The sequence below is a fragment of the Hippopotamus amphibius genome, chromosome 1 (assembly GCF_030028045.1).
Source record: "Hippopotamus amphibius kiboko isolate mHipAmp2 chromosome 1, mHipAmp2.hap2, whole genome shotgun sequence".
Taxonomy (NCBI): domain Eukaryota; kingdom Metazoa; phylum Chordata; class Mammalia; order Artiodactyla; family Hippopotamidae; genus Hippopotamus; species Hippopotamus amphibius.
This window is the reverse complement of record NC_080186.1, coordinates 161,977,841-161,998,414: the sequence shown is the minus strand read 5'-3', so window position 1 is coordinate 161,998,414 and position 20,574 is coordinate 161,977,841. Positions and strand designations below refer to the sequence as shown.

The 20,574-nt window shown below is 45.8% G+C and overlaps 2 protein-coding genes across 10 annotated transcripts in view; one reads left to right on the top strand and one right to left on the bottom strand.

Moving 5' to 3' along the window:
- Window positions 1–7,394, top strand: part of PAIP2 (poly(A) binding protein interacting protein 2) — a 19,400-nt gene extending 12,006 nt beyond the window's left edge. The window contains 3 exon segments of the mRNA XM_057719771.1: window positions 3,724–3,887; window positions 4,932–5,111; window positions 7,326–7,394. Coding sequence (XP_057575754.1) covers window positions 3,750–3,887; window positions 4,932–5,111; window positions 7,326–7,394 — 387 coding nt within the window. The 5' untranslated portion in view covers window positions 3,724–3,749.
- Window positions 6,394–20,574, bottom strand: SLC23A1 (solute carrier family 23 member 1). 9 transcript variants are annotated; one of them, XR_009053394.1, is made up of 18 exons: window positions 20,404–20,574; window positions 19,263–19,324; window positions 18,826–18,891; window positions 18,512–18,646; window positions 17,904–18,061; window positions 17,098–17,186; window positions 16,868–16,935; window positions 16,519–16,700; window positions 16,267–16,387; window positions 15,853–16,009; window positions 15,386–15,533; window positions 14,721–14,826; window positions 14,338–14,467; window positions 14,101–14,244; window positions 13,169–13,264; window positions 10,122–10,388; window positions 8,416–8,462; window positions 6,395–6,838 (listed from the first exon to the last, which is right to left on the bottom strand). XR_009053394.1 is itself a non-coding variant. In XM_057733849.1 (17 exons), exons 1-16 carry the CDS (start codon window positions 20,483–20,485, stop codon window positions 10,141–10,143), a joined length of 1,992 nt encoding a protein of 663 aa, XP_057589832.1. In that variant the 5' UTR covers window positions 20,486–20,574; the 3' UTR covers window positions 6,395–6,838; window positions 10,122–10,140. The 9 variants fall into 9 exon arrangements, 1 of the variants encoding a protein (XP_057589832.1); XR_009053395.1 differs by having other exon boundaries at window positions 15,386–15,512; XR_009053397.1 differs by lacking the exon at window positions 13,169–13,264 and having other exon boundaries at window positions 6,394–6,838.

The following is a 20,574-nucleotide window of genomic DNA, read 5'->3' as shown; positions in this document are numbered from 1 at the left end:
CTTTTCAACTGCAGAATTTCTACTTGTTTTCTTTTTATAATTTCTCACTATTGGTATTTGGTATGTGATGATATTTGCTATTTTTATGGTTTGCTTTAGTTCTTCGTATGGTTTCTTTTGGCTCTTTGGACATTTAAAACACCTGATTTAAAGTCTGCCTAATAAGCCTAATTTCTGGGCTTTCTCAGGGACACTTTCTATTCATTTCTTTTTCTCCTGTTTATAGGCCATACTTTCTTTGCATGCCTCATAATTTTTGTTGAAAATTCAACATTGTGAATATTATATGGCAACTCTGGAAATCATATTCTCCCCTCTCCCCAGGGTAGTTGTTCTGCTTGTTCTGTTGTTTGTTTAGTGACATTTCTGGAATAATTTTATAAAAGCTTGTGTTCTTTTCTGTGTGGCCGTTTAAGTCTGTCCCATTAGCTTAGTTGTCAGCTAGTTATTTTCAAGAGATGTCCTTAAATACCCATAAGCAAAAAAATAAAACTCTCCCAGTCTTCGCAGATGGGCTTTTGTGTATGCTGAGGCATACCTTTAACACTCGGGCAGTTTGCAGATCTTTCTTAACCTTCATTTTATGTGCAGAGCCTGAGCCTGAAAAGTTAGGTCTTTTCTGAGTGTGCTGCCATCACTGGGCATGCCCATGGCCTTTTAGGTTTCCTAGGATATGCAGGAGCTTTTCAAAGCCTTTATTCCCAAAGCATCTCCTTCACCAGTCTTTCCTCCCAGGCTTTTTGCCCCAACTGTTATTCTTTGCTGGCATTGGCTACTACAGTGGCCTTTAACTGCTTTTGACAAACGCCAGTTTAAAATCGTAAATTTTATGGTATTTGAACTATATATACTCATTTTTTTAAAATAGCAAAACACACAAAGGACACAGTGCAAAGAGTGTGGTCTAAGAAGGATCAAAAACAGGTCATAGAAGAAAATTTAAAATCTGATACAATATCTTAAATTAGAACACCTTGCATTCAGTAATTGTAGGTCTGTCAGCGTTCTGAAAGTAAATGAAAGTAAATGATCGTTACCCTTCTAGCTTTTCACTTGGCTGGCTGTAGCACATATCTGGTCAGCAGTTGTTCCTTCCTCAGCTATCTTAAGGTGTAAGATTAGTGCCCAGGCTCCAGCTGATTTTTGCTGGTTCCAATTATGATTTGTTTCCCAAATACTGCTTGACAACGAAATTTCATTTACTGTCCTTCATAGACTTTTTCACTGGGATCTATACCAAAGCCACAGGTTGTTTGATGAGGTGATAATGGGCAAAAAGCTGACCTAGAGACATGTCAAATGCAGGGATTGGGCCCTTTCTGCTAAGCACTATTTACATTTTGTTACAGGTTAGCATCAAACAAGGAGGGAGGGAGTCCTTTGAGATTCCTAGACTACAGAATTTACTGATGCAGATTTTTCATTGTTTACATAATCTTATACTCATGAAATGTATGGAAAACACTTTTTTCTTTTAAAAAATTGCATTTATATATAGATAATACTTTAGTTACCTGGAGTGTATTCAAAAACAAGTTAGAAGAATGGTATTTCTGGTACATCTCACACATATAATTGTTACTTAACTATTCAGTTTTACTTAAATATTGAATATCCTGTACTCTGTGCTAAACATGATTTTTATTTGCTGTTTTTAAAGATATAAGTCACTTCTTAATATTGTAGTCTTTTGAAAAGTAGGATTTAATGGGTGCGAGTTGGGATAGGATACATGTTGGGAAAATAATAATGAAAAGATAATATAAATTGGGGTGTCTTTGAACATAGTTTAATGATCAGTTCATATGCAGAGTAAACAAAGTTCCATCCAGTTTCAAAGCAGAATTGACCCCCTGTTACTCATAATATTTGAATCTAATCTAAAATGTAATTTGTTTAAAGATAAGCATATAAATGTTTGGTAGCCTGACATATAAGAATGAGTAATTTTCTTGAGAGGAACTGATTGTTTTTTAGTCAAAATTTGTTATCAAAATAAGGGGGTTTATTTAATCCAAGATTAGTGATAAATAAAATATCAAAGATACATATCATCTGTTTTCTGTTGTGTCTTTCACAGTGCTTCACTTTGCTAGCCCAGATCATGTTTTCTTTCTGCCCACACCCTAGCACATAAATCTCAGTCTGTCTCTGCCTTTCTTTCATATACATACAACAATAAGTAAGGCATAAGTTCTCAATAATTTTTAATTCAGGACCTCCTAACAATTAAAAATGCTACCACCATGATGCTATTGTCGTTAATATTCAGTATTGGGGGAAATGCATATTTTCGCCAGGAGAGGACCCCCTACCACAGCTTAGAGACTGAATTCACATTAAATGAATAGCTGTAAGTTTTATTATACTTAGGTCTTCCTAAGGATAAGTCCACAAAATGAATTTAAAGGGCCAGGCAACGTACATAGAGCAAGTCTTTCCCTGAACGTTATTCAAAGAAACAAACTATGTCTAGTAGGAGATTTTAGTTTTAGTGTTTTATTTGATTATGATAAGTTTGGAGTAAGAAAGCTTGAGGAAGGTTTTTTTTTTTTTTTTTTTTAAACTCTATCCTCATATTAGGTATGCTGTTTCCTTCCTTTGGCATAAGTCACTAATGTTTGGATTTATGAACAAGTGACCCTTGCTTTATGTAAACTCAATTTTTAGCAATTTCAGAGTTAATGAATTGGTAGACTGTTGTAGAATCTGAAACTTTATGCTTCAAACTTTTCAGCCTGCAATATATCAACTAGGTTAGATCATGTTATCACCTATTGAGTAGAGTATGAGAAACCAGACCTACTGTATGAGATTAGATGCCTGATACTCACTTTACAGTGGGGAAATCCAAACATGAAGGAACTCAATATGGACCCGAAGGTAAAGCAGATAGAGATGGGCTATGAAGTCAAGAGAGCCAGAGCTATATCTCTTGACTAAGGAACTAGGGGTTATTAAAAGTTCGTTAGTTTTCACTTCCAGTCTCTGGGCTTTTTAGTATCAATTTTAATAAGTAGAATTTGCTTTTCATAAAGTCTCTTTTTTTTTAAATTAATTTATTTATTGCCTACATTGGGTCTTTGCTGCTGCATTTGGGCTTTCTCTAGTTGTGGCAAGCAGGGGCTACCCTTCGTTGTGGTACGCCAGCTTCTCATTGTGGTAGCTTCTCTTGTTGCGGAGCACGGGCTCTAGGCACATGGGCTTCAGTAGTTGTGGCACGTGGGCTCAGTAGTTGTGGCTCACAGGCTCTAGAACGCAGGCTCAGTAGTTGTGGCTCATGGGCTTGGTTGCTCCAAGGCATGTGGGATCTTCCCAGACCAGGAATATGAACCCATGTGCCCTGCATTGCCAGGCAGATTCTTAACCACTGCGCCACCAGGGAGGTCCCCATAAAGTCTCTTGATGACTTAAGTCTTTAAAACCATGCTTGTTTTATAAAGCATAGAATATCCAATTTAAAAAAAATTGGACAGTTTGGGGATTCCATTTAAGCAATTGATTGCCTTTGGTTACTGTGATTACAAAACATTAGATGAATCTAGGCTATCCTCAGCTATTTCTTAAACATTAAAATCTTTTAGGAGAAAAATGAAGCTTTCTGGTTGCTCAGTGTATCATGTGCATTAATATAGCATGTGCAACTAACACCTAACCATGATGGCTAGTAATAATAATGCTCACTAAGAACTGAATGACTGAATTAACTCTTGTTCTTTTAAGGTTAAAAACTACATCTGACGCCAGCCATGAAAGATCCAAGTCGCAGCAGTACTAGCCCAAGCATCATCAATGAAGATGTGATTATTAACGGTCATTCTCATGAAGATGACAATCCATTTGCAGAGTACATGTGGATGGAAAATGAAGAGGAATTCAACAGACAGGTTGGTTTTGTGTATAAACATGCTCTTTTATTGTAGCCCATGACAGCCAGATAATGATAGTCAAATAATATAATTGAACTTGCCTCTGAAATGTGTTTTCACCTGGTCTCATATATGAAATACATGGGTTTATGTGCCACCACTCCTATTTTATTTGGATGCTGATTACTACCAGGTTTAACTGCTCGTTGAAATAACCTAGGGAGCTTTTTTTGGGGTCCCACCCCAGAGATTCTGATTCAGAAGGATTTAGGGTGCAGCCTGGGAAACTTGTTTTTTAAAAGCTCTCAGGTGGTTCCGGTGAGCAGTTAGTTAGGTTTGGAAACCACTACCTTACACCAGTCAGATTGTTCTATTGAAGTGAAAGTCAAGAGAATTGGAATCAGGAGCAGATGGGCACAGGTACTAGGGTACAGGTTGTACCGGTTTTCAGCTAAGGCTCTCATTCTGATCAGCCTCAAAATCTGACACCACTGTTCTCTTTAGGGTACTCTCATACATTGATAGATGTCTTTTATTCCCATATTTCTGGTACCTGTTTCCGTCTTTCATCTAGTTTTTCCCTGATCCTGGCTTTAGTGATCAGTAGCCAACTTAATTTCACCATACCCAATTATGTATATTCAAGAGTAAAGCAGTGTAGTCTTATTTCAATGATAATCAGTTTAGTTGCTGACCCTACCCTCCAAAGATTTTTTTTTTTCCCCAGTCATTTTTGGGTGGGTTTAGGGTTTATATAGTTTTAGAAGTATCAGAGGTACTTCTGATACACATTCCTCAATGAGAACACTTCTTTTTTACTTCTTCCCCGCCACTCTCAGTAGAAGAAAAGAATATTCTGCTATGACAAGTAAAGGCATAGCAAAACCCTAAACAGATCTTCCCAGGTCTTATGGAAGAGGCTTTTTTTCCCTTAGCACAGAAGCAGAGGAGGAAGGTACGATGTTGTGTTTTTAAATGGTTTAGCTCAAGATACTTTAAGCCTTTCTTAGTGATGTCTTACCAAGTAGGCTATCAATTACCCTTTATTTATTATAAATCCAGATAGAAGAGGAGTTATGGGAAGAAGAATTTATTGAACGCTGTTTCCAAGAAATGCTGGAAGAGGAGGAGGAACATGAGTGGTTTATTCCAGCTCGAGATCTCCCACAAACTATGGACCAAATCCAAGACCAATTTAATGACCTTGTTATCAGTGATGGCTCTTCCCTGGAAGATCTTGTGGTAAAGAATTATTTTTTTCATCTTTTTAAAACGTAGCTCATCTTTCCCATAAGTGGAAAAGCCAGCAACCATCTGTTAAGAAGAGTTCTACATTTCTTCCCCTTCAGAAATTCTGCTGCTTCTTACTATGGAAGCAGAGGCCTCCTGGTCTCACTTAAGATGTGGAGTGACTTTTGGCAACACTCTGGAGCTAGTCTGAGACTGCTAACAGACTTCTTGCCACTGCTTTTAGCTATGATAACTGTATTGCCCTAGCATACATAAACGTCTTAAAGTATTAATTCATAAGGGAGTATACAGTATGTTCATGTGAGTTGTCTATGCAAAAGTAGCTTAATGGAGAGGTTTTGCTCTTTAATTGTCTTAAATATTTGGTGAAATTACAAATTTTTTCTGAAAGGTAAAATTTTAGATTTTTTTTCCTGACCAAGGATTTTCATTGAGTTACTCTAACTCCGTTTGGAACTGTGATTTAATAAGGACCTTTACAAGCCCTTGGCAGAAAAGGAACACAAATCTATTTAATTTTTGGTTATTCTCAATGTCTCATTGCTGATGGTTTATTTGTAGTAAAAAGTTTTTTGAGGAATTCTGGTAACTAAGCATCAGTACTAGAGTAAAACTTGATGATTCCTTCGCCAAAATTAAGATACAGTGAAGTCAGAATGTTCAACTTTCTGCCCATGTGGATAGTCTCTCTAGTTGCTCCTACAAGATGGTTCTCTGGAATTTACCCCTAGACTCTGAAGTAATTTTTGCAGTTGTCTTCTGTTCACTGTGTTGTGATTTCCTAACCTGGCTGTGTGTCATAATAACCTATGAAGCATTGAAAACAAAAATTTTCTCAGCAGCATCCCAGACCGGCAGAATCAATCATGTAGGCATGTTAATTTTTAAAAAGCACTCCCAGAGGATACCGCCAGTCTGCCATATCAGGCATTTGGAAACCATTTTTCTAAAGGGCTGTATAGAGAACACTGAAATTTACATTGTGGTATAGCTTTTGTTGTAGTAAATGACAGTAACCCAATTAAGAAGTTATGTGATCTGAATAGTCTGTTGGGATATGCTTGCTCATGGCTACATTAGTCACTCCGCAGATAATCCTGATTGCTCTGAGGAATGGAGCCCTTTGCTGGGCATAATGTATAACTTTAACTGGACCCAGTATCATTCCATTGTCTAGAAACTGGTTTGTTTGATTCAGTCTATTTGAGATTATTTTAAATTTAAACCTCACACTTTTAAAGTTTAGATATATTTCCCTTGAGAGTAGGAAATGATTGAGTGTAAATTATGAAACTTAAATTATTACTCCAACATGTTGTTTAATATGCTTTGTTCTTAAAGTAAGTGATATTAGGGGCTCAGATTCAATCCAAAATCCTGCCAGCATGCTTACATTTCAGGCCCTGGAATCCATCCTGGTTTCTTTTTGTCTTGATCAACTTGCATTCAGAGATGTGGTAGAGGAAAATTTCCAACTATTCCCTATATGCTGACACATCTGCTTAGGAAAGTAAAGATTTAGAAATACAGAATAATGATGGTACAAGTCTCTAAGCTCTTAGAGGCTTTGGTGCAGTCTTCCCCTAACTGATGCAAAAACAGAGTCCCAGAGTGACTTATCCAGGCCTACATAAGAAGTTAGTGAGCAGAGCTGGGATTCCAACTTCGGTCTTCTGACTCCCCATGTAGTTTTCTTGTCTTGTTATATACAGTGCTACCTGTGGGAATTAGAATACAGCAGTTGTAGAAAGATGACTCTATATATTTTCAAGGAGCATCATAAAGTAAAATTAATCCGTAAACACTTCCCCAATCACTTTATCATCATTTTAACACTTGTTTAATATTTTTGCATAGTATGAAACTGTTTAAAGAAAGTTAAAGTATCACAGTTGAGTGAACAGAATTCTGTGCTCTGAGACACTCAGTTGATGTGAAGTTAGTGAGTTTCTGGTTACACTTAATTTAATTTCAATTCCTACTTTCTCTTTAAAAAGTTGATAAAATTTGATATAACATACATAGCTTACATCTGGTTCCTCCTTTCCTTGCTGTAGATTTGACTTGTTTGACCTTACAATCTGAATTCTTGCTTTTGTCTTATATTTTTGGAAGGTGTTTTTGCATGTGGATCTGGGTTGAATACTTCTGAGTATCTGAAGCTATCTGTTAATGAATTTGCTTTTTTATGTACTTATTTTCCAGGTCAAGAGCAATCTGAATCCAAATGCAAAGGAGTTTGTTCCTGGGGTGAAGTACTAAAATATTGAGTAGATGGGGCCCTCTTTTGGTGGATGTAGCACAATTTCCACACTGTGAAGGCAGTATTAGAAGACTTAATTGTAAAAGCTCTCTCTTGTCACTGTGTTACACTTATGCATTGCCAAAGTTTTGTTAGTCTTGCATGCTTAATAAAAGTGCTGAGACTGTTATTAAGTAAAAAAACTGTCAAACATTTACTGAAAATAGAATTGGCCCCATGGCTTGATGTGAAGACAGCAAGGAAAGAAGCACCAGTCAAGTTGTGTCAAAGCACCAAATTAAATGACCTCTAAATCTTAGTGAATTGTCCTTTTTGAGACTAAACAGGTCCCTTAGGATTAACTAATACTTGTTAACATCTAAACTTTTTTTTAGCTTTTTTTAGACATTAATGAGTAAATTTATATTAAGTTCTAGTGAAGTGAATTTCTCAGTTCAGACTTAAATTTGTATTTGTCCCCGTCAAAACGAATCTCCTTTTTCTGAAGAAGGCTTATTAGTTAATTTGAAATAATTCATTATAGACAAGTATGTCTTTGGTTACTGAGGTTACAAGGTAGTGAACCTAAGTCCTGGCTTTTATGGTTTGTTATCATGTAAGAAATATTGAATTCTTCTAATGTTACATCTGAGAAAGTATGTGATTTGAGAATTGCATCCTCTTCTAAGGAGTCATTGCATCATAGCTATACCTGTGTAAAGTCTAATATTTGACCAACCCATAATCCAGTTGAACAAAGAATTGTAACATATGATTTGAGTGGTGCTTTTCCTTGCTTTGTTAACCATCACTACAATAGTCTGCAGCACAACTTTTCTTTTAACAAAGCTAGAACAGTTTTGGCTTCTTAAACTTCTTATTTGGGTAGGTTAAGCTGCCATACGTGTTCAGTGTGAATAGTGTTTAAGTTGAAAATATTGTAAAAAAATTATATTTTTTCAAAAATATTTAAAAAAATAAATAATAGTAGAACTGAGCTGATGGTTGTGTTTATTGGTGCTGGAATACCGACTCTCCAGTGGTGATACTCACTTTAGTGTGGACTCAGTCTCTCAGGACAACCTTGCTCGCAAGATTTGCTGAGAGAACAAGGTTTATTATTAGATTCCGTAGTGTGGAGATTGTTGTTATATAAATATCTGTCCAAAATACAGCAGTAAAATAAATCCCATAGCCCCTTCCATAGCCCCCCTTGGTCACCTTAGGCTGCAATGCCAAGGCAATTACATATACCCATGTTAAGAAATTTTTTGGCTGGCCAGTATCATGGTAACCTTACTCTAGTATAACCTCCACTGACTTCTGCCCTTCACAAACCATTGCTGCGCTGATTGGACTGGTTTGCTGTTTTGATTCACCTGGACCTTCCCCTTTTGCACCGTCACAAGCTAATTTGTAATAGCTTTGTGTCTAGTCTTTATTTGGGGTAGGCTGTCAACCAACTGGCAAGTTCCTGGTTCCATATACAGTTGTGCCTCATGGCCCTACTCAGTCATGGATAATGTCCTCTGTGCTTTTCTTGAGCATAGAGGGCTCAAGATTAGGAAGGCCATCTAGTCAGTTCTGGCTCACATTCTTCCTAGGGTCCTTTGGTGTGAGTACCTGTGCCCAGTGTTTTTTAATAGCTACCTTACTAAGCTAATAAACAGGTAGATTTAAGATTCTGAAGCAGGATGGTCCTGTTTGGCTCTCGTTCTTTTTGGAGCCATACCACCAGTCCCCTCTGTTCTGTAATAGCTCAGTACCACAAGTGGCACAGCAGGCTGCCAAGTATACAAGGGTTACAGGTCATTTCTCTGAGCCTAGATGGGGGCAAATGAGTTCATTTCCACATACTGCCAAATTATCATAGTTCAATATAACTAGAGGTTATAAACTTGAATTAGAGAAGCACTGTAACCTAATGATTAAAAGCAAAGACTAGCCAGGCTTCCTGGATGTGAGTCCAGTGATTGTGGGCAAGTCACTTAACCTTTCTGTGCCTTTGTTTCTACCTCATTAAAATGATAGTAATAATAATATCTATTTTAGGATTGTGTGATTAGTTAATGTGTATCGAGCACTTTAGACAGTTCCTGGTACATAGAAAGTTCTATTTAAGTGATTTATTACTATTAAGGAGGCATCTAAGCTAAGCTCTCACTTTGTTGGAACTTGTCTGTCTTAGGCAATGTGCACATTAGATATTTTTTTAAGGCCTTGAGACACATTATTACCCCATCTGGGCCTGTGTGGCATAGTTTTAGGGTAACTGAAGTCATTCTGTTTCACAGGGGTTTTATTTTATTACAGCTATTGAAAACAAAGCACCTTATATGAGAGGATTTTTCTCATTCTTGTGCTATGTCAGTTATTTCTCACCCTTTTCCATGTTACAAAGTGTAATTTATACTGGAGTGCGAGGATGAGGCTGCTTGTAGCTAGAGTTTATGGCTCATGAACTCTAGTTGACCCAGTATCAGCCCAGATACCCGAAGGCTGAAGGGATCAGTATTTCAGCATACTTGTAACCTCCTACAAGGTTAATGGCCCACACCTGTTGGGAAGTTCACTATAAAATGGCTAAGGAGGTACACACACATATACTGAGGTTTTACCTAGTCTGCCTTCTCATTGAAAACATTCAAATAGGTCACAGAAATGGAAACTGAGTAGTTTGTTTTCTCTTTGGTTAAAGCATAAGAATGTTGGGATTTTTCAACCCTCCCACAAAAGCCATAGACTAACACACATCCTACCTTTCCTGGGAGTAATTTTTCACACCTTGGTGCACACAGATCCAGTTTCTGTATTTTCTGGGATATCATCTGGAACTGGAAGCTGGTCTTTTGACCATGAAGAAAATCCTTTGAAGACTGGGCAGATAGGAATGTATTTCAGAAAGGCAATTCTTTTTACCATGCTCATCCCAATGGGAAAATCATAGCTCTTCAGGCTGGTAGACATCTCACTGTTGGCGTGGGCCCCAGCTTTCCACTGTATCAGACCTCGTTCCTCTGGACTTCCTGGAAGAGGACAAATCAGAACCAGCAATCCTCTGCTACCTCCCCTTCCCATAAAGTCATGAGGCAGACTTCCAGAGTTGTCTTGATTCTCAACTGTCTGATCCTGAAAAGTTGAATCAGTGATCTCTCAGCTCCTAACTTGTGCCATGCTCTGTGCTAAATGCTTTAATTTTGTTATCTAATTTTGAAACATCGGTGGGAGATGTATAGGCACTATTACGCAAAATTTTATGATGAAGAAGGCAGGCAGAGAGTTAAGTAGTTGTCAGCCTACATCTTGAGTATGGAGCTAGTGTTTGTTGGGCCAGTGGGGACCAAATAGTGCCCAGACTGCTGTGAGGGCAGGAAGGTGTATTTTAAAACACTGTAATCAGTATTATTCAGTATTATGATTCCATATTTGGAAAATAAACTCTTGTTTTTATAATACAAACCTCAGAAGGTCAAGGTAAGTAAAATCTTTGTTGGTGGTAGGGATACACAAAAGAGATTTTTTATAACTAGGGGAAATCTCCTTTAGGAGTTATGGGAGGTATGTGAGAACTGTCCGAGGTTTTCACAAGAGGGCTGGGGTTAACTGAAGACTGTGACACACTGTAAATCTAGTGCAAAGATTTCTATCCACTGGCAGTCCAGGCTGAAAAGCCCCATGAGTAGAGAAACCAAATGTGTCCCAAAGTCTCAGAGGAGAGGGCACTGAGGGAGTGCTGGGGTCCTTGGGAAAGACCACCTGAAGGAGGTACTGTTTGAGCTGGGCCTGGCTGCACAAAGAGCACAGGTGGCCACAGTGGAGGGGGAAGAGCTGTAGCTGTAGCACAAGACTGTGATGGCTCCACTCCTCACCACTGCCAGGACACAACAGCCAGCCTAGCACTCCCTTGCCTCCCCTCCACATCCCTACCCGTGGTGCCTTCTCCAATGCTTTTCCAAGTCCCAATCTCCTTGGCCCCAGAATCATCCAGGAAGCCCTCCAGATGACTCCGGCCCAGGCTTATTCACCTTATTGCTCTAAATTGTTTTAAACACAGTTTTACTTTCTATCTTGTTGACTTACCTTTTTTGCCCTTAAGTGTTTAACTCAGGGACATACTGGTAGGCTTCAGTAGCATTTGCTGAACTAAACTTACTGCCCCTCTAAGATTGGACCATGGGTAGGTAAAGAGCAAATGCAGAGTGGTCTTATCAGCAAAGTGTACCCATCCCACAGAATAAAGCTGTACGATTCCATTGTTGAGAACTGGGTTCTGAGCCAGCCAGACCTGGGTTTGAGTCCAGGTTGTGTGACCTCAGGCAAGTGATTTAACCACTCTGAGCTTCAGATTCTTCATCATACACATTTGAAAGACTGTTGAAGGTATTATATAGCATAATACATATAATGATCGCTGGCAGGGCTGGTTGCTAATGGCCAGCTGGCTTGAAGGATAGGCATGTGAGGAACTCAGGCACTCAGGCTGTTAACATCTGGGTAGTTTAATCCAGCTGCCCAAATCACAAACCCCTCTGTACAGCTGCCCACCTAGGTGCCCTCCATCTCCCTAGATTCCCTAGGTATTGAGGTTGCCACTTCCCCATCTCATGTCCACAGGATGGGCTTCTCCAGGCCCCACCTCAGCTTCCTCTGGGGATGGGGGGGGGGGGGGGGTATCATGATCAGGTACCACCCATCCATCTAAAACATAGCTGCTACCAAGAGCTCCCTTATCTGATTCTGCCTAAAATCCCTGAAAGTGCCAGGGAGCCCTGGCCCCTTCCCTGCCCAAACTCTAACCCACCAGATGTGCACAGCCAGCCTCTGATACCTGTGCTCTGAATAGACACTTGTGTCTTCAGAGAGGGGAAAGCAAGCGGGGTCAGCTGTGTTTAGGCTGTTAAGTGGCAGAGGATGGAGAGCTATCATCCTGTTATTTCAATCTCTCACCTCTGTGGACTGATGCAATCTAGCCCCCGTCTCTACAGAGCTTTCCTTGATTTTATAGTTCCCCTGAAACTCTAGCAGAGGCAATGTGGTGGAGTGGCTGGGACACAGGCCGTGGACGAACGGCATCAGATGGACTTTGTTTAAATCCAAGATTTGCAACATTTTAAATCAGCAAGTATTGTGACCTTTGGTGAGTCACCTAACCTCCGATTCTTTTTTCCTCATATAAAATGGTGTTGATAGTCTCTGCCTCACAGAATAGTTTTTGAGGATGAAATAAGACACTTAGCTCCATGCCTGACCCATAAATGTTTGGTAAATGCTAACTACTCTTATTACTAGTTTTAGAGCACCTGGTGACAGTTTTTATATATTTACCAGGCACATAAACTTGGGTCAGGAGGAGTCTCAAGGACCCCACAAAGTATCCTCCATGATCCCTATAAAAAGCCCTGATACCAAAGAGAAATGCTAGGGGCTCTTCTAGTAGCCAGCATGACAGGTCACTGGCATATTTAGAGTGAGTTCTGCAAACATACTGATGCTACATTTCCATCTGTTCTTCTCCGACTCGAAGAAAGCAAAGGCAACCCTCAACCCAGTGGCAAACAAAAAATGGAAAGGAAACAATTCATAGGGACCCGGAATGACTCTTCTAGCCAACCCTCTTCAAAATTGAGAGGGAAGCCCGCGCCTCTCTCAGGCCAATGGTCTCCCCCTCCAGCCCAACTGTTCCTGCTTCTCCCTGCAGGGTCTGTGCTGCAACTGACCTGGCCACAGCTCTGGCTCAGGAGACATCTGCTGGACTGCCTCTGAGTCCAATCTAGTTCTCTGTTCCCCTCCCAGGGCTGATCCATACCTGGCACTGTGTTGTCCAGTATGAAAGCAAGGCACCCACCCACGAACATCTCTGTGGTCAGCAGCACAGTCAGAATCTGGTCCACTTCAGGAATGCCTGTGGAATAGGCCAAAGCCCAATGGGTGTCATGGCCCCATTTGGAGGACAGAACTCAGAGACTTTCTCCCCACTTGCGCAGCCTGCTGACTTTGTTCAGCAGGCGCAGAGATAGAATAGTATAAAATCTTCACTTTCAAGATTATACACCTCCGGGGACTTCCCTGGTGCCACAGTGGTTAAGAATCTGCTTGCCAATGCAGGGGACACGGGTTCGGTCCCTGGTTTGGGAAGATTCCATATGCCACAGAGAGCAACTAAGCCCGTGTGCCACAACTACTGAGCCTGCATGCTGCAACTACTGAAGCATGCATGCCTAGAGCCTGTGCTCTGCAACAAGAGAAGCCCCTGCAATGAAAAGCCCATACATTGCAAGCAAGAGTAGCCCCCGCTCGCCGCAACTAAAGCCATGCGCAGCAACGAAGACCTAACGCACCCAAAAAAGAATAAAATAAATAATTAAAAAAAAAAAAAGATGATACACCTCTGCCTCTCCCATCCTTGGATTCAAATCCCAGTTTTGCTGGTTGCTACCATTCTTGTGACAAATCACTTAACCTCTCTGAGCCTCACTTTTCTCATCTGTGGTACATGAAGATGGTAATAGTGTCTGTCTTATGGAGCTGTTGTGAAAATTAAATGAGCACATACCTGTCCACAGAAAGTGTCTTAGTAAAGGATAGCTATTAATCAGCCTCTCAGCTGCTGACTAACATGCAAGAGTTGGGCAGGATTTGTGGCTCTCGCTGTGTGGAGGCTTTGAGGGAAGAGGCTATGCCCAGAGTCTAACCCACCACATCGCCCCCACCCCGAGACAGGTAGGCAGGTGGAGGCACCTGTGTTGATGGCATCTGGGTTGGATTCCAGGTAACTGGGCAGCGTGAGCCCGAAGAACATGGAAAATCCAAGCACGAAGAGGTTGCGGGAGGAGTTCATGTCCACGAACTGCAGGTTAGACAGCCCCACAGCTGTAATCATGCCTGAGAGCACAAGAGAACCGCTGGAGTCTCCTGGCAGGCTGGGTGGCCTCCACCACACAGCGACCACGCCCCCAAAGCAAGCACACTACTCACCGAAAAGCGTGCAGAACATCCCCCCTAGGATGGGGTCAGGGAGTGAAGCGAAGAGGGCCGTGAACTTGCCAATGGTGCCCAGGACCAGCATGATGGCCGCACCATACTGCACCACGCGCCGGCTGCCCACCTGCCCGTGAGCCAGGGGGTGGAGCTAAACCCAGGGGGCGAGGCTGGGCGGGGTTAGTTGCGGGAGGGGAGGGGCGGGGCGGGGTGGGTGGGGCCTGTTATAAGAGCGAGGCAAAAAAGATCTGAGCATGATGCAGGGCGGGGCCTCTCAAAGGCAGGGTGGGGCTAGGCCAGAGTAGGGACAGGTTTAGGGCGGGGCCGGCGGCACATGGAATGGGGGCGCGGCTTTGTGCAGCTTTGGCTAGTTGCGGCACCTTCGTAATCCCCAAGACGCCGATGTTGGGGCTGGATGAGGTGGAGCCGTTGCCCGTTCCCAGCAGCCCTGCGATAATGCAGCAGATGCCTTCGGTGAAGATACCCCTGCAAGAAAAAGGCGCGTGGGGGCCTTGGTCGACGCTCTAGCTTTGTTCGCTCCAGCCCACTGCCATGGCCAGCCTGGCCAGTGTCTCTAGGGCTGTGCGAGCTGCAACCATCTATCCACAGTGCTCCCCACTCCAGGCCAGAGGTGGGTCTGGGAGCCAGGAGCCTGGGTCTGAATGCTAGCCCCACTGACCTGGCACTTAATCCTTAGGTGATTCTGGGCTTCAACCTCCTCATCTGTAAGATGGGGCTATAAAGAGTACTTGTCTTACAGAGCCATTAGTGGATTGCATAAGAGAACGCACATCAAGTGCTAGACACATGGACGGTTGTCAGAGACTGTAGTTTCCCTCAGATTTCGTAATCTCCTCAGCTGCTTGTAACACAGAGTGAGTGATAAGAGCATCCCCATTTCATAAGTAAGGAGTACTCGTCCTGGAGAGTTTGTGACTTGCCCAACTCCTTGTCCTCCACCTCTGGGATTCAATTCTGTCCCTACATTTGCTTCCTGAGTAACCCTTGAGGGGATCAGATATGGGGGGAGGGCAGGTGGGCATACCTGTTGATAGCATGTACTGGAGGGGGTGGTGCACCAGCCAGGCGGGCACAAGCATAGTAATCTCCGATGGACTCAATGATGCCTGCTAATGTGGCACTAAACATTCCCAGGACAGCAGCCGCAGTCACTGTGGGAAGCCCCCACTGACCTGAATCAACAGGGAGATGGGAGGACGGATGCAGTGAGGGTTCTTAGGCGGGTCAGGGAGTGGACTAGGCAGTACTTGGGTGGAGCAGGGGAGGGAGTAAAAGGATCTCAAGCTGGGGTGGGAGCTGTAGAGTTGTGGGAGCTTATTTGGGATCACCTGGTCATAAAGCTGGAGTGTGACTTTGAGTACACCACCACTCTGCCTGGCACACTGTAAATGTGCAGCTAATATTCGTTATGTCATCAGCTGGATTGGGGTCACCAGGGGCCTCGTTGATGGTCTCAGTTGGAGGCAGAGGGGCCCAGATGGGGTTGCTCACAGGGGTAGGGGATGCGGATCCAGGGAGCAATAGCCATGATGTCCCCTCGGGCATCTGTTCGTGCCTGGAAGCCATAGGCTGTGGGGTCTGAGGGCAGCACATCCGTCAGGGTCAGTATATAGCAGAGCAGCCACACGGTCATGATGGCTAGCACGATCTGGGGTGGAGTGGGGTGAGGGGTGCACTGAGGGCCCAGGAGGTCTCAGTCCAGGCTCACCAGCTCCTACCTTAGCCCTAGCCCCAGACCGAGCCTATGCCCCAACCCCAGCTTAGACCCCAGCCCCCATCCCTGGCGGGGAGCTCATCTCTGGCTCTAGCTCCCCTGCCACCACCGCCCTTTCCCCCACCCTGGGCCCTGGGCATAGGTCTAGCCCCTGCCCTAGTCCCAGCCCGAGCCACCTGTCAGCTCCTCACAGGAAACATCTTGAAGATCTGGATGCGGAAGAGAGTGAGGCCCTTTCCCCAGCGGTAGACAGGCAGCAGGAAGGTGAGATTTCGCAGGTACTGGGAGAAGAGGACGATCAGGAGAATGGAGCTGGGGGCAGAAGCACAAAGAGAAGATGGCTGGTAGGCTGGGCTGGAGGCAAGAGTCAAGGCTAAGGGGGCAGGACACAAAGGGGTTGAAGGACTGGGGCTGGGCAAGGATTAGGCCTGGTGACCACTCACCAAGCGGAGACACCCCAGTGGGAGCCAGCTCGGTCGCCAGCAGCTTGGAAGACAGAGAGACCAATGAGGGAGACAGTAGGGGTGACTGTAAGAGGCCCAATGTAACTGAGCAGGGCCCCAGGCAGCCCCATCAGCCCAATCACCACCTCCACCATACTGGACACCATGATTGCACCCTGGACCTGGAAAAGCAAAGATCAGCTATAAGTCACTATGTAGAGGTCATGACCTATACATTAAAAAAAATTGGCAGACCACATCTTCACATCCTCCAATTCACCAGTGGCCTTCCCTCCCATCTAGCCCCACCCTCAAGTCCAGGTCTCTTCTACCCCACATGCAAACCCACCTCTCGTATCCGTGGATGCCAAATATGAGAGGTATTCAGGGGCAGACTCCAGTTGCCATAGATCTCCTCTGGGGGCAGAGACAGGAACACACACACACAGACAGGGAACAGAGACAGAAAGTAAAGATGCTGTCCTGAATGCCTCTTGGGGTATGGACACGGGACAGTCACCCAGACCTCCAAGCTCCTGGGACTCCCCTCTCCAGTGCAGACCCCAGAATTGTGCCCACCTTCTGGAGGGCACTTCCATCTCTCCAGGGCCAGGATGGCTTTGGCTGGGACCAGAAATGCAAAGGCACTGGCCTGAAACAGCGGCAGCCTAGAAAGAGAGGCACAGAGGAGCAGGGACAGGGTGGGAAGTGGGGAGGCAGGAACACAGACAGGGGAGATGGGGAGGGAGGAGCACAGAGAGAATCACACACAGAGACAGAGACACAGACAGAGAAACAGGGCAAGGGCAGAACAGAGGGAAGTCATTGAGGCCCCAGGCAGGACTCTGTAAACATTTTGGGGGCCAAAGAAAGAAAACAAATGGAGCCCCTGGCTCACGACCTGCCCCCTTTCCTTCTCAGCACCAGCTCCTGCAGTGTGAGGGGCCACGGGCATGAAAGTGGACAGCTTAGCTCCTGCATGCAAGCTCCTCTCACAACCTTCCTTCATCTTCCCACCATACAAACAAACATCCTTCGGCCACCCAGGCCTAGGGCTGTGCACATGGGGGCAGGGGGTCCCCAGGAGGACAGACTATTGAAGAGACCTGCACAGGCCCTGGAAGCAGGGGAGTGAGTGGTCTCAATTACCCAGAGTAAGGCTTCATGGAGGAGCACCTAGCTAGGGCACATTCCCTTCCCTAGAGGAACACCAGGGGTCCAGGGTGGGATCCCAGCTGCCTGGCTCTGAGGCTGGCCTGGAAGCAGCAGCAGCAGGTGGGGGCAGATAGCAGCTTTTCTTGCCCCACAAGAGTCCCCTGAGCCAGCTCCTGCTGAGTGGATCACTGCGTGTGTGTCTGCGTGGGGGTGGGGGTGGGGCAGCTCACCGGATGCCCAGTGTGGTCTGGATGAGGGTGGTGATGCCCACACAGGTGAAGATGGTGCCAATGAGCTGGCTGACCATGTACTGGTCACGGCCTACACAGAGCGCCTCGGCCAGGAGGAAGGGCACAGCGATGGTGCCGCTGAAGCAGGTCAGGTAATGCTGGGGGTGTGGGGGGAGAGTGCATGAGGCAGGGCCCACGGAGCTCACAGGGAAGCAGGGGGACCCGTGCAGCCCTCACTCCTGCCTCGGTGGGCCTGAGCCCGTGCCGCCCCTGCCAGTGCGCCCACCCAGGACTGATACTCCCATAAGGGATTCCCAAAGAGTGACTGCTCACCTCTCTGGGGGTTACTAATCTGCCCCCAAGTTATTCCTGCAGCTTCTGTGCAGTGGGCCCTCTTCCCTGTCACCGGCACTCCACCTGGCAGGTGAGGCATCGTCCCTTTCAGGCCCCATCAAGCCTCTTCCCCAGCCCTGCTTGGTGACATTCACTGCTGCTGACCTTAGGTTTCTATTCCTGTTACCCAAGATGACCTCTTTGGCCAGGGAGGGGGGCTGGGATGCTGGGGAGCATGCAGGGCGGGGGCGGGAAGGCCCTGGGGAGATGCCCACCTGGAAGCCCAACAGGATGCACAGGTACCAAGGTGGCACATCCTCAATCTTGTACAACATGTCAAACTTGGGCTCTGTGGACGGGGACATCGGGGGGTCCCCCGTGGAGGTCTCCACTGAGCCCAGAGACTCACGCTAGGGGCAGCAGAGGGAAGTAACTCAGCATGGAGTGATAGGAACCAGAAAAGTCCATTCTGCTTCAGAATCAATTAGGTAGCCCAAGTGGCCTGTCAGCTCCTCAGAATGGGGTCCCCGCCCTCCCTCAGGGTTCATCCACCCAGCTATCCCTTGACCTGGCTACACCTGGCTCCCACCTCATGTTGCTTTGTGCAAGGACGAGTCCACTGTGCTGGCTCCTGGAGCCTCGGAACTGGGGCCTTCTAGCCAAGGGAATGGGCCCATAAGTCAGAAGGCCGGGGGCACGGAGAGAGGAGGCCAACAGGGCTGGAGACAGTGACAAACCCTCTTGGACCCACTCTGGTCCCACCTGTGCCCCTTAGAGGTCCTTGGGGTGTCACTACGGGGCGGGAATCTGGGCCCCTGCTGGCCCCCAAGCTGGAGTCAGCCAGTCCCAAAGCAGAAGTCTCCTGCACCCCCACTGCCACCGCCGCCCCCAATTGCCACATTCCGCCTGGGACAGTCGCTCTTGATCCAGTTCATCAGAACCTTTGTCTCTGCCCTCCCAGGGAGCAGGCCTGCACAGGCCCCGGCCTCCACCCCACCCCCAACCGCTCCCACCATCCCCCAGCACCTGGTTCCGGCCCTCAGGGTTCTCCTGGGCCCTCATCTTTGGAGCACAGGTGTGAGCAGTTCCTGAGGAGAAGAAATGATGGCTTTACGAAGGCCAAGGAGGACTTTAATCCACATATCAGACATTGTTCAAAGTAAATCTGTAACCAGATCTCTAGCACTGATTGCGAAAGGAGGGCCGCGGCCGGCCGAGGTAACGTATTAACTCTGGCCGGAGTGGAAAAGGCCGCCCAAGCCTCTGCCACAGTTTCCTCCTGAACATGCCCTTCCTTGCCCACACCTGAGCCTGGGCACGGGACCTGTTTTCCAAGAGAGGGCCAGAGTAGGGGTGAGGAGCGGACAGCCTTGGAAGTTTACCAAGCCCTGGGCGAGGTGAGAGGAAAGGGAGTGAAAATGAGCACCTATTATGTCACACTCTGAATGAGGCTTTTCCCCACTTATTAATAAGAAGTGAATCATAACGCATCTCGTTATCGAGGAAGAACTGCGTGCCAGGCAACATCATGTGTGCCGTCATGTCTACCCCCAGGCGCTGGTGCTATGAACCGCTTTTACAGCTGCGGAAACAGATTTAGGAGATATGATCTGACCAAGGCCACACAGGTAGCAAGGTTTTAGAAAACCATTCCGAAGATTCAGGTTGGCCTGAACTCCTGAGCCGATGCTGTTAATGATACATTAAATGTCACGAAGGGCTGCCCTCCCCACCGCCGCTGCTCGTCCCTCAGGACCCCTGAGGCACAAAACAGATGGGCCTCTGCAGAAGGCGTTGCTGAGGCTTGCCCAGTCCTGCCTGTCCTCTGTGTTAGGACAAGGATTCCTTCCCTTCCCCTCCCAGGCAGGACCAGCTATGTACTCTGTGGGGCCCAGTGCAAAATGAAAATCTGGGGCCCCTCTTCCAAAAGTATTATAAACTTTAAAACAACAACAGCAGAACATGAAACCGAGTTGTGGGGCCTTTCTAAGCACCAGGCCCCTCCAGGGTCACACAGCCCCTGAAGCCAGCCTGGGCCTGGCCTGTCTTCCCCTCCTGGGAGTCCAGGAGAGCCCAAGGGCTGAGGCTCCTTAGCTGGTGGGGCCTGCGCCTGAAGTCCCTGGTTCTACCCTTCTGTGCCGCCCCGGCCCCCTTAGGGTCCACCTACTTCTGGGTCGCTGGGCCCATGGCCAGGCCCTGCCCTGAGGGCTCCCAGGCAGCACCGCCATCCAGCTGGGTAGCAGCTTCATGTCGCAGCCCGGGCTCGGCCGCCTGTGCAGCCTCCAGCGTGCCCCTCTGTCTGCCTGTCCTCTCCTCCGCTTCCTGGCTCCTGCTCCCA